General features: G+C 42.4%; 1 protein-coding gene across 1 annotated transcript; it reads right to left on the reverse strand.

The window, feature by feature from the left end:
• Positions 1–376: 376 nt before the first annotated feature.
• Positions 377–18634, reverse strand: ctnnbip1 (catenin, beta interacting protein 1). The gene is made up of 4 exons (XM_034537654.1): positions 18475–18634; positions 10689–10803; positions 8995–9085; positions 377–2207 (listed from the first exon to the last, which is right to left on the reverse strand). Exons 2-4 carry the CDS (start codon positions 10782–10784, stop codon positions 2149–2151), a joined length of 246 nt encoding a protein of 81 aa, XP_034393545.1. The 5' UTR covers positions 10785–10803; positions 18475–18634; the 3' UTR covers positions 377–2148.
• Between the last annotated feature and the right edge of the window lie 65 nt (positions 18635–18699).

Consider the following 18699-nt stretch of genomic DNA (forward strand, 5'->3'; position numbering starts at 1 on the left):
TGATTACATCGCAATGATTACGGAGGACATTCAAACAGAAGTTATTGCCAACAACAAAAAATTGATAACACTTTACCCATATAAAAAAAAGATTTTTTTTTTTTTAAAACATTTTAAAAGAGCTAGAAGCTTCCACAAACGTCAAGAACGTACAAACAATGGTAAATGTGCCGAGGATTCAAAGACCCTCAGCGCCACTTGAGTGAACATCATAAACCACGAGGCAGACATGCTTGGCTTCAAAACATTACGTTACAATTATTTTAAGTTATACAAGTTGACAAACTGTACTTAAAATACATTAAATATTGATTATGTCGCTAGAAAAACATGTTGAATGTTAACAAATATTCATTTGAGCTTTTCCAGTTGAGTCAATTAACACATTGAAGATACTTTTTTTTTTTTTTTTTTTAAATCACCGAAGGAATAAAAACATGGTTACAAAGTTTTCTTTTATCCATTGAACCAAACATAAAATCTCTGCCCTAAATATCAAAATGCATTTTTTGCAAATATCCCATTGATAATAGTGCAAGAGATACAGTACAGTCAGAAATAGCACACAGCTTTAGTTTGGCTTCCCGTGTTTAGTCACAGGCAGTTACAAATTGAGTTTGTGTGATTTTAGTGTGAACAAAGAGCCACTGCTGATGACATTAAACTATCTACTGGTTCTCCATCTTTCATGATGTGTTCGAGGACGTCAATTCAGTAAACAATAAATTACAACTAAAGCGCCTCGCCTCTTATCAATTTTCTTAAATCATTATGTTAATGTTATTTTACAGATTAAAAAATAAAAAAACAACAAAAAATACAATTGGCACAATCAATTTTTCCAACTATCTGTACAATAAAAAAAGGTTTTACATGTCACAATAACCCAAAACCAGTGTTTGTTTGGGGAGAATGTCTACAACTGTGTTTCATGTGATTATGTCTGCTAGTGTCTTTAATCTTTTGCACCTTCCTCAAGAGAAAAGCATTGCTGCACTCTCAACAGCTTATGGATCAAAATAAAGCAGCAGAAGAACAACAACGGGGGCCTCATTTATAAAACTGTGCGAAGATTAGTCAAGAAAAAAGACCCTTCCCTTAACGCAGCTCGTCACTGGCCTTGAGATCCTGCTACGTTTTAACTGCAATAATTAAACATGAATGATTAATGACGATTGTGGCCGGTTGTGAGTGTTAATGCACACATCAATCAGGAAATCATTATAGTATTTGTACTTGAGAAAATGTAAATGAGGTCTTTAGTCAGTTAGACTTTACTTTTTGGCCATTAAGAGACAATAAGCGCATCTGCGTTCTACAACTGACTTTTTAGGTGGCAGGTGATAAATAAACAGGGCGGAAATTGGTATAAAGTGAAATTAATTGGAAGAGTTATAATTACATTAGATTATATTTGACTACTTGGCCTTCAGCATGCAGGTTGAAGTAGACGCGTCGACACTCTTCAGAAACATGCCAACATCCAGGTGGGAGATGGTGAACCCATCTTTCACGCCTCTATATATACACACAACATGTTTATAAATGAGGCCCCTCGTGTGACAATACAAAAGCCTTTATAACACAACAGCTAAATCAAAAACAAGTTCAGCCCCATCAGGGTAAGCAGAAATAATAAAAAATCTCTCCCCTAACACGATCAATCATCACACTCGCTGTTTGACCAAAACTATTTTTCTCTTTGCTTCAATTAGCTGCTGACTGGTCACTTCCTCCAGTGACCACAGCAGATATAACATGTAACACTGCCTAAAGACTCAGACAAAATAATACGAAACAAAACCAACCCACCAAAAAGAAAAAAGAACTACATTTGATATATATCCACACAATCTGTGAGTGTGTTCACTGACTGCCTTGTTGCTGAGGCTTCAACCCACAGCGAAGCACTTGAGTGCATCTCAGGTAATGGTGCGCCAGCTTGTATGAGGAGGCTGGGGAGTGGGGGGTTCGGGGGGGAAGCGAGGCAGCCACCTCCCGGTGTCTCTTCCCCTCCTCTTCTGTCCCTCCCGGGCGCCCCTCCTCTCCAGAGCTCATCAGTGTCGTGTTTGTGGAGTTGCTGTGGATGACGTGCGGGAATGGGGGGGGGGGGAGAGATGCAGTGGGGTGGAAAGGGGGGGCCCAGGGTCACTGTCGCCGGTCCTCCGCCTCTGACCGCGAGAACGCCATCACCACGTCCTCCGCACCTGAGAACCAACAGAAGATTGTCAGGTTAGTCATCCAAACAAGTGGTAGTTGTATTTAAACGACACAGACAGAGATAATACACCAACGTGGTTTTCTGCCACAAAAACATCATAACTGGCCATTCATGACAAACAAATGACAATCTAATTTACTGTAACTGTTGTAGATGTTGGGAATTAGAGCATTAAAGATTAAGTGTTATTGTATATTTATTATAGAGGCCAAAATCTGATTCATGATATAAACCAAACATCCTGAAATGCTGAATGTGTTCTCTGTATTTTCAATGTGTCAAAGAGGATAAAACAAAACATGTCACTTTTATACCACTTGATTCAGTAATTGCGTCTGGGGAGTGTATTGTTTAAGCTTTTGACAATATATTTACTTCCATATCTAACAGGAAATGTCCCATCTCTATGCTTGACATCAATAATAGGTGTGACCTGTAAAAGGCAGTTAGATTGACAGAAACAGACAAATCTGCATTCAGATGTATCCATAAGGGGCCGACATGCGTTGTACGTAATCTACTGGGACCAGATTGAGCTCTTCTGCTCACATTTGTTTTCACCCAAAAGAGAATACAACAGCGTCAAAATACTTTTGGGTGCAAGGAGGTCATTTCATCTATTGCCAAGGTCACCTGTTGTGGAAAGCCCCCGCCCGCCATCACAGCGCGATGCGGTAACACATCGAGTGAGCTGCTGACAGCGGCATCCTGCGCTGCCATGATAACACCTAAATCTTAAGGCTTCAATGTCAGCTGCAGCTCAGGCTGAGGCACAAGATTGACTGAGTAAACAATACTAGATACCAGCTGATGATATTAACCTCGCTAAGCTCTGAAAATAAGAATCAATGAACACACAGAAAAGAGATTAAAATGATCTACAGCACACAGGGTTGGATTTCTTCTTTCTCCTTTTGTGCCTCTTTCACTTTTCCCAAGTTAAAGAAGATGATTACAGTCTCCTATGGGTGGAGTCTACTAATGGGTCCTCTCAGCTACACAATAATACTGTGTCAGCTGGCTTTTGTTTAACAAGGAATTACTCAGTCTGTGGCCAACTGTGATTCATCAAGTCATTTGGGCCTGCCCACACCTGCTGAGACGGGTTTTCTCTGATAAATGATTATCCATTTTCCAATTCTGTTTGCGTAAGATGAAAAATATATATATTTATTTGCTCTTTCACCGCCTCATTTATCCAACTGTTCTTTCATATTGGCCGGATTTTGTTGGCAATGACTTGACAAGTTTCAATTTGAGCAATGCAATGTGAAAAAGAGCTAAAAAAACACTTCTGCCAGATGAAGTAGGAAAGTATTAAGTCCCTCTGGTCCCTGGTGAAATGCATTTGCTTCTTGTGATGGAAGGAAATTGATTGAGTACACAAAGTACATACCGCAACATCTCGAGTCTCCTCAAACCCTTAATTAAAAAGGCGCCACTTAAAGACGAGCAAATGACAACTTGGTGCCGTAGCCGACAGTAAGCACGAGTGTGCATTGAAATAAAAACCCTTGCCAGGCTATGAGCACATGATTCCTATTAACACCGGGTTCCACACCTTTGTAGACAGTTTTCAAACAGGACCTCGTGCACGTCTGTTATGAAAAACAAACCCGCCACACAACAGCCCCTTAAGTGCTTGTTAGATTTAATTATTGTGGAGATATGAAAGTAGGCCAGGGGCTGTGAGCCTCCACATGTATTTGGCACAAAGGGCGGACCCTTCTCATCAGACAGCACAGACCCTCCAAACACAGAAGTTTGTGTTTCGCTTGGCTATCTCTACGGGGAAGATGATTACCATGTTTCTTTTGGGGGAGGGAGGCCTGTTTATATGAACTATCAAGTTCTCAAATGAGGTGATGGAAAAAAGGAAGCAGGAGAAGAAACTAGAGACATGAAAGTGACAAACAAAATATTGACACAGACATGCTGCTCGACTTCAGTTCATAACATAAATCTCATCTGCTTTGAGACAGCACGGAGGGATAATGATGCTTGAACAAAAGACAATTACGCAATGCCACAGAATAGGAAACTCGACCTGAGTCACACTGCTGCTGAAAAGCACTTCTGTTCAAGATTATGTTTTTGTCCCAAGGACTTGCAATAACACTCAGTTATCACAATAAAGTCTAAATCATTTTTGTGGTGGTGTGAAACAGGCGGTTCAGAGGAAGCACACGTCAGACACTGTGCAACTTGAGCCGAATGACCAGCAGAAATGCTCTCAAAATACATCCACTGAGCAGAGTGGGCTATATCTGCTTTACTTTGATGGAGAGTCATGTACGGACGTCGCTCTGACACACGCACGCACACGCGCACGCACACGTTGCCTAGAGACAGATAAAAAAAATCAGACTGCATCAGAGGATGGCAGGCGGCTGCTGCTTATGAGCAAACAGCTCGTTTGTGAGGATGCGGCTCTGTGTCAGTCCGTTCTCCGGCCCCTCCCTCCGCTGTGCACTGATCCCCTACTCATCCCGCCTGGTGGGGGTGAACAGAGCGGCTCCGGGCGGTGGATTACACAAATAACAGCAACAACGGGCATATCATCCGATTTGTCCTCAATAAATTCTTTGAGAGGAAGAAAAGACCCCTTAAATGGACTTTCCAGGCAATAACAACAGTAAAATATAATACAATATAAACAGTCAATAGACACACAATGAATCAATCAACTAAACCAACAAGAGATTAATAAATGAATAATCATGAGTTGCATCCCTAACCTCGTCCAGAACGCCATCTATTCATCAGAACGTATTCACAAGCCAACAGTCTTTCTTCTATAAATCAAGAAACAGTAGCCTGAATTGAACTAAAAACACACAAAGTTCCACTGAAACCTCCGTGGATAAGAAAGCTGTGAAATTAACCCAAAGGGAGTTTGTTTGAAGTAAAAAGCACCTTGCTGCGTCACTCAAGTCCCACCGGTCTGAATAGGCAGAGAAGCAGCCACATGATGACTCCAGAGCTGCAGTGATGAAGCACCGAGTTATTAGTCTGAGCAGCAACATCACTTGAGGTCACGACCTGTACAGCTGACAGGATGCAGCCACGCGATCCTCTCATTGAAAACGACTTCAGGCCGGGGCGGGTTAAGAAGCACGACACGAACAGGAGAGTGTGTGTGGTCCAGCTCAACGTGTTGACATCAACAAACACAGGGGGGCTACTTTCACACAACACATTCATGGGATGATCTGCGTCACATAACTGCACACTACTTGCCAATTATTGAAGTAAAACGTTTTCCCATTCCTTGCTGCCACTCATATAATTATAGTATTGTGTAAAATGTTTATCTTAATAAAATACAATTTATAGAAGTGTCCCAAAAAAAGATGGCAATGTCATGAATTCAATTCAGTTATTTTAACAGAAAGGGGAAACCTAATAACAGTTTTCTTATTATTTTCACAAGCTCTGAAATTAAGTTTAAGGCAAAGAAATGAGAGCGTACTTTAGAATAAGTCTCAGTGATTTGAGCCCAGGTAGACGAGTCACTTCATGAATCTGATTCATGTTGCAGTGACAACAAGACAAAGTAAGAACCAATACCACTCTGCCCCGGCATGAGTCACCAAACAAAGGCGGGTCCTTACTGTAACATGGCTTTCGCTTGAAAGATTACACTACACAGGGAAAAAACACCGGTAAAATATAAACAAGATTGTGCATTGACGAGGCACGGCTGCAGTAACAGTTGAAACAAGAGATTGCAATATCACACTATGGCTGTGTAATTAGCACTCCAGCTTGCCTCCCGGCCCCCCAATGACACCTGCTCCACTCTACCGATGCAGCAACACCAAAACCCACAGGAAACCGTAGCTTTCCTGGGACAACTGAGGTTGCTATGGCAACCCCGTCCTCTTTTGTTGAGGCCCTCAGACATCCTTCTGGGGAGGAGTACACTTTCCTTGTCAAATTAGACAAGATAAGCAGTACTGAAATTGCTGGCTATGTGTGTGGCTCTGACAAAGTCTACTGTTAAAAGTGACACGTCGTCAGTCACGAACAGCCTTGAATAAGACAGCAATGACTGTAAAGACTAAACTTCTGTTCTCCTCACATTGTGCTCTAAAAACTGCCCCACAGACAGTATTACTCCAAAAGCAATGTACACTAAAACAGAGCCCCGACAAAACAGGCCTGACTTAATGAGTTCACACTTCATTTCATCACAATCAGTGTTGAACCATAGCATCACTCTGTTCTTCAGCTACATCAAGGTTCAGTTAAAAAAGCTGAATGAGAAATAAGCTCAAGAGCCTTTTGGCTGAGAATTCCAATGTAGGCCTGTTTAAAATTGCAAAACAAAATTATATATTTGCATGTATGGTAATTAGCCAATTAAAACATGTAAAAATGCAAATTCCGCAACCCAAAGACATAAAAGAAATCTAAGCGGCACCCCCCCCCCCCCCCCCCCCCAACACACCAGAGTTGATTTTATATTTGACAGCTGCGCAGAATTTGAGGGATTGAGCAATATTTCAATCAGTCCAATCACATGTGATGAATGGATTAGGCAACACTTCCAAATGTGTTTTCTCATCAGAATAAGCCAAAGCTAACAGCAAAAATGTTATCCATTTGTCACATTAGCTTTCGCCCGCCTACACTTCTATCTAACGTTTCCTGAATACAGCCCGGCCTTGACTTGGAGTAATCAATATCTGAGCGCGTCTCAACAACGGGGTAGTGCGCTCAGCGCCCTTTAGGCCTGCCGCCACTCGATCGATGAGGCGGCGTCTGACACGTGACATGGCTCTATGCGGAGACCCCTTGAGGACACGGGTATTGGAGCATCCTGCATCAACATGTCCAAGCTGTCTCACACCGCCGGATATTGTGGCTGAAATATCCTTTTGGTCTCTGACCTTTAATGGTCAGATGGGTCCACTAATAATAATCCTGAATGCTTTTCCAATTTGACAACATTGAAACAACTCATATTTTATAAGGAGGAGAGCCTATGAAATATTCTATAAACCGTTAAAAGTAGTGGACTAAACGGTATTATTTGACAAGCTGAAAGGGATGAGTCATCCACTCGAAATTATAATGTTTCCAAACAGCACGCTGAGCAGCAATCATAGTAAACAAGTGTGCTTTTTTATTAGGAGAAGCAAGTAGCTTTTGAAAACAGCTTTGTCGAATGACATCAAAAGCAGTGTGGATTTTATGTCTACATTTCAAAATACATTTTAACTCGGAACAACGTTATTCTTTGAAATTGTCTTCCCCAAATAGGAAAATATTGCCCAAGCTAACCTGTTAAGAACAAATCAAAAGAATTGAAGCTACTCCACCAGACGCGTAGGTGGTATGAAGGTGGAACTCCTGCGAGCAGATACAGCAATGATGCGAGATCAGACAAAGACAAACAACCTTTGCCTGGAAATCTGCTGGTTAGTCACACGTCTGCTCTAGCTGCTGCCCAGTGTGATGGTCAACTGGGACAGACATCACTACTACTGCATACAGAAAGGTGAGGCAAAGGGTCTACTGCCACTAGAATGAGTAAACCACAGAGAGTACAACCTGATTTAACTCCACTCATGTACAGTATAGTTAACACATTGAAATTCAATCAATGTTAATGTATGAATATAATTTGCACAATTACCTATATTTTGAATAGGAATCAAATAAAACCTCACTGGTATTTGTAGTTTAAAAGTGGTGCTTCTGTAAAATTAAACTTTAAGGAGGCACGAGGAATGAAAATATAATGCTTCCTTTCATCAATTTCCCCCCCATTACCAAAAAATCGAAATGAGATCAAATAGTGGACTTTCCTCTTCACACTACCTCAAAGTGTCCCAAATGTGCCGATACCTACAAACTACTGTCCTTCAGCGCTGAATATTTAAAAGTGATTAACTCTCAGCTATCAACACGACTAATCACAGGATAAGATCACAGGATACAAATTATTTATTCGCACACTGAGGAGGTGGCAGGCTGCCAAATTACACTAAATGTGTCTATTTTTGTGATGTATAATGCATACTCAGAGCACCTTTCCCCAGTCCTAGTCATCCATAATTAATTAAGCTCTTCTTAGCAGTATTGATAGCGCAGAGACATGGAGTCCTGTACCTATTAAAGGGCATGAAGACAGATGTGTTGGGACCGAGCCTGAAAAGCTGCTGATAAGTCGACTTTTTGCTGCATCTTTTCCAGGTAACTGCAGTGTCACTCTCCACACACACACCGTTGTATTTCATCTAGCCCCCTCTTGTGGTTTGAAAAATGTAAAAACGGTGGAGATTACGAAAGCTCAACAGCACCCCCCGAAGCCCTGAAGAAGCATGACCATCGTCAATCTCACAAGTCTTATAACAGCCATAATGAAAAGGGATTTGCTTTATCATATAAAACGCATCAATAACTGAATTCTGTATCGGCCATTTGTGAGAGGCAGCGGTGGAAGCAGCGATGCACTAATGCAGAGGGTGAGTCACTCGGTTCCAGTCAGCCACACTGTTTGCTGTGTGAGTAATCTTACAGTGCCGGTGGGCCGCTGAGTCAGCGTTAGTGCACAGTCAGGGAACCCGTTAAGCCTGCTGGGGTTAAGGACTCAACTGGAGCGATGTGTGTGTGAAGGGATTTCCTCTTGTTTTCTGTCTGGGCAAAGTAGCACTTCTGTGACATGTGAAGGTTTGTGAGCTGATGTATATGGATATGTATGCACCTTCAATAGCACGTTAAATGTGTGTGTCTGTGTGTTGGTGTGTGTGCCACATCCTTACCCTGGTCTATGTTGTGCTGTGGTAGCTGGCTCATCTGACTGTGGACCACACCTGCGTAATTCCGGAGAAAAGCTTCTTCACTGGGCGTGAGCTGAAGAGTGAAAAAAAGTGACAATTCAAGTTTTCAAAAAAGAGGGAGAACACATGTTAGCTCTTCTCATAATAACATCAATGAAATGGATTTTCCCAGAGGGAGGAGCATGGTTTTTTGGATCCAAAATGTTTCGAGTTAGAAGTAGTTGTTAGAAATAATTGATGTATTTTCCCCTCCACTCCATCTGTCTAGGGTCATAGAGTATTTGACCGTTTAGAAAGGGAAAGAGGCGTTTCTTAGATTGATCGGAGAAAATGCTGCATTCTGATGCAGTGCCAGCAATTACAGAGTCAGTCTTTCAGTCCCTGAAAGTAGAGCATCTTGTAATGGTGTCACCTGGTAACAAGTGTTTCAACTCTGTGGTTTTAGCTTTGGGAAACACTTGTTTGGTGCCTGGAAACCAACCCGTACTTGTACAAAAAACTACCGTATAGCATCAAACCTACGTAAATACTTCTGTAAGAAATGGGTTCATATTTGACAGACAGAATATAGCAACTGGGTTATTACACATATCAGAAGTCATCCTAATGAAGATATTTTGACTATAATCACATACAACTTGTGTAACAGTAGCCAGAGAACTACACACTCTTCAGCTTATGTCCGCACAGACTGAGCATTTAACGCAGCAAGGTAAAAAATATGAACAGCTGATCAGGCATGTATGGCAACAATGTCCCGTTTCAGGGTTCTCATTTTTAATACTGAAAACGACAAATAAGGATTTATTCTGCGTGCTGGAACCAGATTGTGGACCGAGTCTTTCTGCCATTCAAAAAGACTAACAGAGGGACGGGAGACTACAAGAGGGGAGTTGTCTCTGACTTTTTGGTTTCTTGTCCATACAGGTTTAAAGACCTTATACATTTTTAAATCTGTGTATCTTTTTAAAAGAAAGGTTTGAAGGATGACAGGTTTACATAACACTCATGCTTCTGTAAGCTTTAGATTTATCTGCTCCTTTGATCTTCAGAGGCTCCAAATTAGTTCATCTCTGCTCAAGTCCTCCACAATGTCATTTAATACCTGAGTGATTGTCACTACCTGAGCTGAGCAGATAACACATACCTGGAGCTGCCATTTGCTCTGCGTTTGTTTGGTTTCCATGCTGCCATACAGTGAACAGGGGACTTCGATTGATTGAAATGACCACCAATCAAATTAAGAATACAGTAAATTGAAGTTTCTCTTTTAGCAGAGGCCTCAGTCTGCCCACTGTACTCACCTCTGCACCTCTGCACCAGAATAGACACTAATCTCCTCTAAAGCAGACAACTTGAATGGAGGTCTTTATATATTGTGAATCTGTTTGGAGGTCGTTCCCATGAAATAGTTTGCTCTCAGAGCCGATCTTTGTGCGTTTCCTTTCAAAGTAGGTCTGAATGGTTCTTCTATCTCCATCTGACTAATGACACAAACATTGTGACATAATGATGTAATGGTAATCATGTTTTGTGGTCTTGATGGTGTGCATGAGCTAGACAACAATCTGGAGTTAAACTTAATTTTTGCTGCAATATAAATCTGTAAAATGTGAATACTCAAATATCAAATGTCACATGGCCAGAGTTTGTGTTTGTCGAGACGCTGCACTCACATTTGATCCCATTTTCTTTAGCATGAGCAGGACCCGCACTTTCTGTTGGACGTACATGTCTTCAGGAGACTTCCCCGGGGCCTCCTCGCGGTTCATCCCCCCTGCTCCTGTGGCTCTGGACACACAAACAAATCCATGTTAAACAACAACAGCAAAACAATTATACCAAGGCGACGCAAACACTCAGTGTTATTAGAAGTTAACTGTTGTCTTCTTTTGGCCACACTACCTGACAGGCCATAACCCGGCAGACTGATTTTTCTGATTGAGGACAATCACCCCCGCAGGCCTGAAAAGCGATAGCTAAACAGTGACTGTTTCTAATCCTTGTGTCGGCTTGTGTGTGTGTTCTTATCGGGTGTCAATCTCTAGTTATGAAAAGGTGAAGCCAATGCAGAAGTGCGGTTCAGTTAGCTCCACCCTCTCCTAGTAGACGGACAAAATGCCAAACTTGAGGCTGCATAATGGCTGCCTACGAACCAATGGTTGATGTCACTGTGACCAAGTCCACTCCTTATATGATCTATAATTCTGACTGCAATTTCAATTATCATGTTTTTTCTGACCTGATTTTCAGCCGTGCAGCACTGGGCTGGAACTAGAGGGCTCACTTTTAGGGCAAGACTGTTGTTCTATTATATAAATTAAGTGCTTACCACACAGTCTAAAAACAGTGCTGATATTATAAGTCAGAGGCCTCGTCTCAGTGCAGGTTTGGCACTTCACAGCGTGAATGGCTGTCATTAATATCGCATGGCAGTTTTCACACAGATCTCACCCCTGCCTGCTCCTTCCATCGCATATTCTCCGTCTAACTAATGACCTATTTTCTCTGTCAGTCTGCAGAGATGCAAAATATATGCAAGGGGGAAGAAAAAGAGGGGAGGGAAAAGAAGGCGATAAAAGGAGCTGTCAAAGCTAATGCAGATGACAGAAAAGGGATAGGTCCCGCTGTGATAGCACACACACACACATCAAGGTCAGCTGTTGTCGCATTAGATCTCCGTTACAACACACCAACAAGATGAGGCATACAGCGTGGCTTGACATCCAGCCTAAATGTACTAATTGATATAGCTAAAAGAAGAAATGTCTTATAGAGAAGACCCATATAATATATTATTGTCAAAAAAAACAAGCAAGATTGCATGGAGAGAATATCAGTATGCAAGTCAGGATTTGTTCTCCCCTAAAAATCTTTCATAAAAAGCCAGAGAGAGCCGCACTGACTATGATAGTTCTGGCAATTTATTTTGGCCTCTTATCTATACAAAGGACCACTAATGCATGTTGACAGGCCGTTTGATGTGGGGTTATATTTAATTGAGGAGCTGGCTCGTCGTCCCCACTTCCCAGAGCCCGGAGGGGAGAGAAGGATGAATGGGGCACCTTTGGCCATTGGCTGGCGTTTGGGTGCCACTGTGAGCGTGTGGATTCATCCAGATCAGAGCCGCTGGAGCTGAGCTTCTGGCTATAGTCCTTATAATTTTAGCAACCTTTGGTGGCTGTTTAGTGCGAGCAAATTACACTTGACTTTTTTCTGTTTTCCGCCACAGGACCCCAAATCAGGGGAAGAGGAGTACATTAGTTATTCACTTCCACCTGAGTGGCAGGCATTGTTTAATTGGAGAGCCGCTGAAGTCTCAAAGCAACATGAAAAGATCTTGCCCGTGTCAGTTGCTCAGTACACCTTCAGGGAGGATATTGGTGGTGAAGGGGGTGGCAGTGTCTTCATATCAGCAGCAGTGACACATGTGATCAAGTTTCAAAGCCCCTTTCGCCAGACAAATGGAAAAGCCGACACACCGAATGGAGCTTGATATAAACTCAGAGGCTCTCTGGGAATAAAACAGTCACTGCATACAACTGGAAAGAGAGTGGAGCGTTACAGAGTAATGCAGTTCTCTTAGAACTGTCAAAAGGTGTCATCTTGTCTTGAGACAGCGATGTTGTACAAAACATCCATTGATAGTCATATAGGCATATTTTGAGACATGACAATTTAACCATTTTCATATCCGCTGCCACACAAAAGGCTGATATATATTCCACATTCATCATCTGTATAAATAGGCCTACGGCTTTCATGACAGGCATTTCTGATCCTCTGATGTTTGCGTTTGAAGTATAAAAACTGGCCACATTTAGTAGCATCTATGCCCAGGCTGCTGTTTTGAGGGTTGCGATTTGTATTTTCAACAACCTAAAAAACACATTTTATCTCGTGCCACTTTCACAGCAATATATCCGCTATAAGAAGAACAAAAGTAGTGTGCAAAATCCCATAGGGAGAATCTCTCTAGGAGGTAGAAACATCATGGAAATGGAAACAAGGTTGATCAGTGATCTTCCATTGTCAAAACATGTTTGAGAAAAGGGGAAAGGAGTGATTCTTTTGTGGATTTAACCTATTCTTTCTCAGGCTGGAAGGGGCAGAAACACTAATATGCAGATGACTATTTTGGGCAGCAGAGTAGCTCCAGAACCGTAATCATGACATACTCAGTGAACTGGACGACAACATGTATACAACAGTGATTAACATTGTGCATAATTACGCAACGGGTAGTTTCATCCGTGCAATCCCGCTGAACAAACTAGCTTTCCAACCATGTTTATAATTCCAACAATGGGGCAGATGGTACTCGGCTGCCTGGCATACAATGCCTCACTGCCACAGACGTAACCTCTAAATAATGGCTTCCTGGGCATCACTGCTGGATTACAGCATTTTAAAACGCACTGGGTCAAGATAAAGTCCAGTTGATTTTAAAGCCAAAAATGACTTACTGTATATTGCCATGGGCAGGGGTATTATGAGTGGGCTGATTCCTGAAATAGGCTTTTATTATATTTTTGTTATCATAATTAATCTTCATTATTTCTTTGGGATTGTTGTTCACTTAATTGTTCTATACGTAAACAATAGTGAAGAATGACATTATAAAGATCCCCCAGAGCCTACGGTGAGGTTAAAATTGCTTGCCTTTCATGGTGCTTTCCAAACATCCACAAAATACAGACTGACCAATAAGATGGTAAGAGACTGGCAGGATTTATCTGCAATGTTTTTTCAAGTGTTCTGATTAAACTATTCTATTTGCAGAAGACAATGTCTAAATTTTCAAACAACCGGCCCCAGGTACCGGTATCTAGACCACTCCTTGTCAGACAGCTAGACCTCAGCTGCCTTTTGTATGAAATCTGTATCATCTGAATTATTTATAATTAGAACGCTTCGAAATATAAATGTTCCTATGCTTGTCCTACTTGGGTCATTCTAGCATTATTCTGATGTGCACACTCTTCTGTGTAACATGTCTGAAATAATTTCAAGGACCACAATAGGGATTCTGTCAGAGTCCTTTGTGTGTGCCTGATGTTAGGTTCTCGAGGTGGGCTGGCTCAACACTAATCCCTGGAGGGATGCTCAGCCAGCCTCAGACGTATGCGGCTAATATTCCAGACGTAATCAAAGGCTTTCTTTAATGCTGATCTAGGCCTAATCCCCCCCCCCCCCTCCCCTTTGCCCGTGTTGGCCTCTTCAGTGTTGTCATGTTGGGTGGAGACATTGAGCCTCTCGAGCAGCCCAGCTACCAAAGCATCGCTGATACTGAACTGAGAAATCTGAACGAAAAAAGCAACAATGAGGGCCATCAAATCTGAACACGTGGAAGTGGTGGGACACATTATTGGTATGGAAATTATTAAATTGTTGTGTGATGCTGAGGCATAGCTTAATCTTTGTCCCAATGTTAACAGTTTATCAGTTTATGGTGTTTTAACATTTAAATAATGGCATCCAAGTATATAAGTGGCATTGTGGTGTTTGAAAAACTTTTAAATGTGTATCAACACATGCACGTTGATAAATACTTAGTTATATTTAAGTCTTAACACAATTAGGGTTGATTTCTAAAACATTATGCACCATAGATGGCCGTCTTGCAATCAATTGTGTGTGAATGACCTGTATTCCAATGCCCATTGACAAACTATCAATCACAAGTTACGCTCAGATTCCCTCTGAGCACACGGCAGGTGACTAAATAGCTGCTATTGCGGTAGTAGGTTGGAATTAATATCACAATATTAGTACAGATATTTTATAAAAAAACGTGAAGATGTTAAGATAAATGTATGCAAAATCAGAAAAGAATGTATGAATTGATGTTGCAGAACTATAACATTAATACATTTAGTTGCTGCTATTCTATTTCTACCAGTGAAACTAGTTAAACTTGAATAAAGAGACAGATTTCTCTTTTGAGGAACTGATGAATAAAATGTGACCATCAGAAAGAGCCATGGTTCAAAATCTAAAATCACTGTTAACTTCAGCGTTTACTACAAGTACTACAAAAAGTTCATACAGCTGCTGCACATGACTGCCAATTACACACTAAGTAATGCCTTAAAAAAGAGAGAGATGCCTTTCCATTGCATGGCCTCTGCATTCCAGATTTCTTATGTACATTTGTGTATCAGTGTCCATTAGTGCCTTAGAAACAAAAACATGGAAAGGACCACTTCAACACAGTGTGGGGATCTGCTGCAAGAGATCACAGTGTGCAATGTGATAGGCCCTCACATTTGCTAAGGGTCATGAAGGGCAGAGGCTGCCAAAGTGCACCGGCCCAGTCCCACATGGCCCAGTCCCACATGGCAGGTGTGTTATTGGCTCTCGAATCAGCGGTGCACATAATGCACAATGTCTGATTGCTTAAGAAATAAAATTACCCCCACAAACAAAAACAACTGACAAAACAAAGTTTACTTTTACACAAATGCCGCTAAAAGCCTGAACTCTGAAGACCCCGAGAGGTCAATAACCTTCCAGCCAAACCTGAGAAGGAAAAATAACTAAGAATTCAATCATGAGCTGCGCCAACATCCCAAACCAATGTGTGAGAAACTTCAGTAAGCTAGAAGTTGGCTGTGGCTGCCAGCTGAGCTGCCAACAACCTGGCCTGGTTCTGCAGAGCAGCTGTTTCACTGCAGGTACAGCACGCACGCATTTAACTTGGTCATTCAGCAAAATAAACAACTTAGCTTGTTCATCTTTTGACGTTAAGAAATCTTGTCACAAAAATATTGGGGTTCAGGTCATGATTATTTTGATTATAAATGTACACAATCAATAAACAGTCCAAAATCTAACAATACTAAATTTATATTGATGTAAAACAGATAATGGCAATATATACACTCACATTGTAGATGGCTATTTTGCTTGATAAATGATTTCTGAAGATCGATAGACTATCAAAATTGTTAACAATTTGTTTCTGTCAATCGACTAAATGTTCCAGCACAAGAAAAATCCAATCCTACGATGGTGATGCAAGTCCTATCACCTAGTCTCTACCCATCCAAACCGGCAGGAGACATAATGAAACCATTTGACCAGCTGGACACCCAGCAGATTGTCTCCCTCTGGGTCGGGGCAGCTTGAGCTCTGGAAACAGAGTGAGCCAGACGGGTGGACATAGCGGACCAGAAGAGCTCTGGCGTGGACTTGTTGGATATCTGCATGCTGTCGTTGTGTGAAGCCATCTCCTCACATGTACAGTGCCCACAACAATGGCTACAGTATTTGGGGACAATGGTGATGAACTGGATTGTGAAAACATGATTTATAAGTAGGTCATGTCTTGTTGCCACCACGTGAGGCATGAACTCAAACAATCCTGCTTAACTCTATAGACTTAGTTCATAGCTAAGTGTGCTTAACTGTCCTTTGACTATTGCCACATTATGTAGATATGAGGCAGGACCTGACATTTGACAAATTTGTACTGTAAGAACCTAGGTTAACTTTTTCACACAGTCAACAAAGTTGGGCCCATTATTTAGCTTCTACTGGGCTACACATAATAATTAGTGTATTTGTAATGCTACCATTTAATCAAAAACATGTATGACATTTAAACAAAAAAAAACAATTGATCCAGGCAACCTGATCTTGCAAATATTTCCACAATACCAATTTTATCGAGTTTTCCCCTGCCCACGGATGCTATATACCAGAATTAAATCTGCTCTATGATCTCATAACATCTTAGCTCACTTCTCAGGGTCCCTCAAAGGAATTGAAAAAGAAGCTGCTGCCTTAAGCTGGTCCCTTGGGGATGCGGCAGCAAGATTTCAAAAGCGCCAACATCAAGGCAGGGAATTAAATTCTTAAAGTTATAGGATTCATGTAATGTAACAATACAACGCATTGCAAATGTGCAGGATACCATGCAGAAAAGATGGCTATGCACTCAAGTGTGATTCTTTAAAACAGTTAAAAAGACTTGGTGGTCATCTGCAGGCCTCTGTCATTTGGACTGGTGCGTAAGCCACAAATGGATCCAAGCAGCTCTGGTATCATCATGTCAGGCCACAACAGGCCACTATGTGGGCTGAGTAAATGCTGACCGACTGACAAGCGTGTGTGCCAAACACAGAGGTTGTGAGATGAACCAGCACTCCCTCCCAAACGCTGCTCACGGGCAGCTGATGAGGTCCCCTCGGGACTCAAGCGGCCGCTGAAGAGCACCTGCTCTGACTGTGAGGAGGAGAGGGACACAGGGCCAGGGGTCCTAATCTCTCTCCAAAATCCACCCAGTGAGGGGAATGTGCAAACTAAGGAAGGCTTGACATACTGTGGTCCGTGACCAACTCTGCTAGTTGTCAGGAGGATTCAGAACGCTCGCCTGTGGCCAAACCCTGAAACCCACTGACTGCAGCACTCAATGCCCAGCTGCCAGCAGGGTGCCAGCTTCACCACTCAAAGGGTTGTCAGCTATCTGACATGCAGGGAAAGCAGACACTGTGAAAGGCAGCGTGGCACAATGCATCCATGGGTGATCCAAAAATAGAAAACCAATGAAGGAGTTATGTGGAAAGAAAACTTGAACACGAAAACCAAATTTAAAGAGAGTGACCACATAGTACAGTAGCTTCTGTGTCTGGGCAGCATTGAATGTCCTCCCTAATCATTACCTTGGCGGGCTGGGAGGTGTTTGGTGAGAGGGACGAATGGGTCTGCAATTTGTATTGAACACTACATGAAGCATCATGTACCCAAGTCTGTTATGGTGTCGTCATTAAGACGCGTACTTTGTTACCACGATAATGTTGGTAACGTCACAAGTAGACCAAACTAACACGGTGACGTTTGTCTGCGAAACGTTGCACTCACTAGCGGAGATTTTCCGAGTTTTTTGGTCACGTTAGTTTCTTTCAAAGTCTTCTTCTCTTTTTTTTTTTTTGTTAACGTCCGACTGAAAAATAACCTAGCAAACAAACATGTCCGGACGCCCAAAAGAAAGCCTGACCCGCTGGTTCCCTCAGAGATGGACACACATCACGACTGAACGGGTCCTGTTCGTGTTGCGGGACGCAGACTGTTCAAACTGTAGCAGCGCTCGTGCTAGCGAGCAGCAAGCCTCCAACGCATTTTCGACATGAATCCTAATCGATATCCGACGTGGTGAAACATATGGACGGTACGCCCAATGGCCTTAAAAGTCCCGTTGATTTTGCCCTGACACTAATTACATTTAGTCTTCACCAAACCCGATATCTGGGCAAAGCAGCCGATGCTAACCAGTCGAGCTAGCTCGCTAGCACGCCCGAGACAAAAGCCTGAATGAAGTTCCTATGGGTGCAAACACCATCCAGGTACCGCTGCGCTCTGCCAGGAGTGGAGACGCCGGGAATCAAACACACGGCCCGTTTCAAACCCCCCCCCCAGACAGTGTGCGCCTCGTCTAGAAAACGGCTCATGTACGCTTACCCCTCCTGGTCCAGCTTTTCTTTCTTCTATGCTCTGTTTGAATGGTGTGTTGTTGTAGGAGAGGCGTCCTGTTCCGGGGTCACATCCCTCCAGTCGGCAGAGCTTCGGAGAACTACGGACTCAACGCAGCGAGAGTCCTGCTGGATGTTCAGTACCGCTACCGGCCACAGGGGCCGCCACCGGCACAGACAGCACGGTGCATGAGCTATATCTATTATTAAACGA

The sequence above is a fragment of the Cyclopterus lumpus genome, chromosome 7 (assembly GCF_009769545.1).
Source record: "Cyclopterus lumpus isolate fCycLum1 chromosome 7, fCycLum1.pri, whole genome shotgun sequence".
Taxonomy (NCBI): Eukaryota; Metazoa; Chordata; class Actinopteri; order Perciformes; family Cyclopteridae; genus Cyclopterus; species Cyclopterus lumpus.

What these genes read in the sequence shown, in the direction of transcription:
- ctnnbip1 (XM_034537654.1), bottom strand. Translation starts at nt 10,784, where the DNA reads ATGAACCGCGAGGAGGCCCCGGGGAAGTCTCCTGAAGACATGTACGTC. An exon ending in TAAAGAAAATGGGATCAAAT is followed by an intron (nt 9,086 to 10,688) that starts GTGAGTGCAGCG and finishes TTCACTCTTCAG; the next exon opens with CTCACGCCCAGTGAAGAAGC. An exon ending in ACAGCACAACATAGACCAGG is followed by an intron (nt 2,208 to 8,994) that starts GTAAGGATGTGG and finishes GTTGGTTCTCAG; the next exon opens with GTGCGGAGGACGTGGTGATG.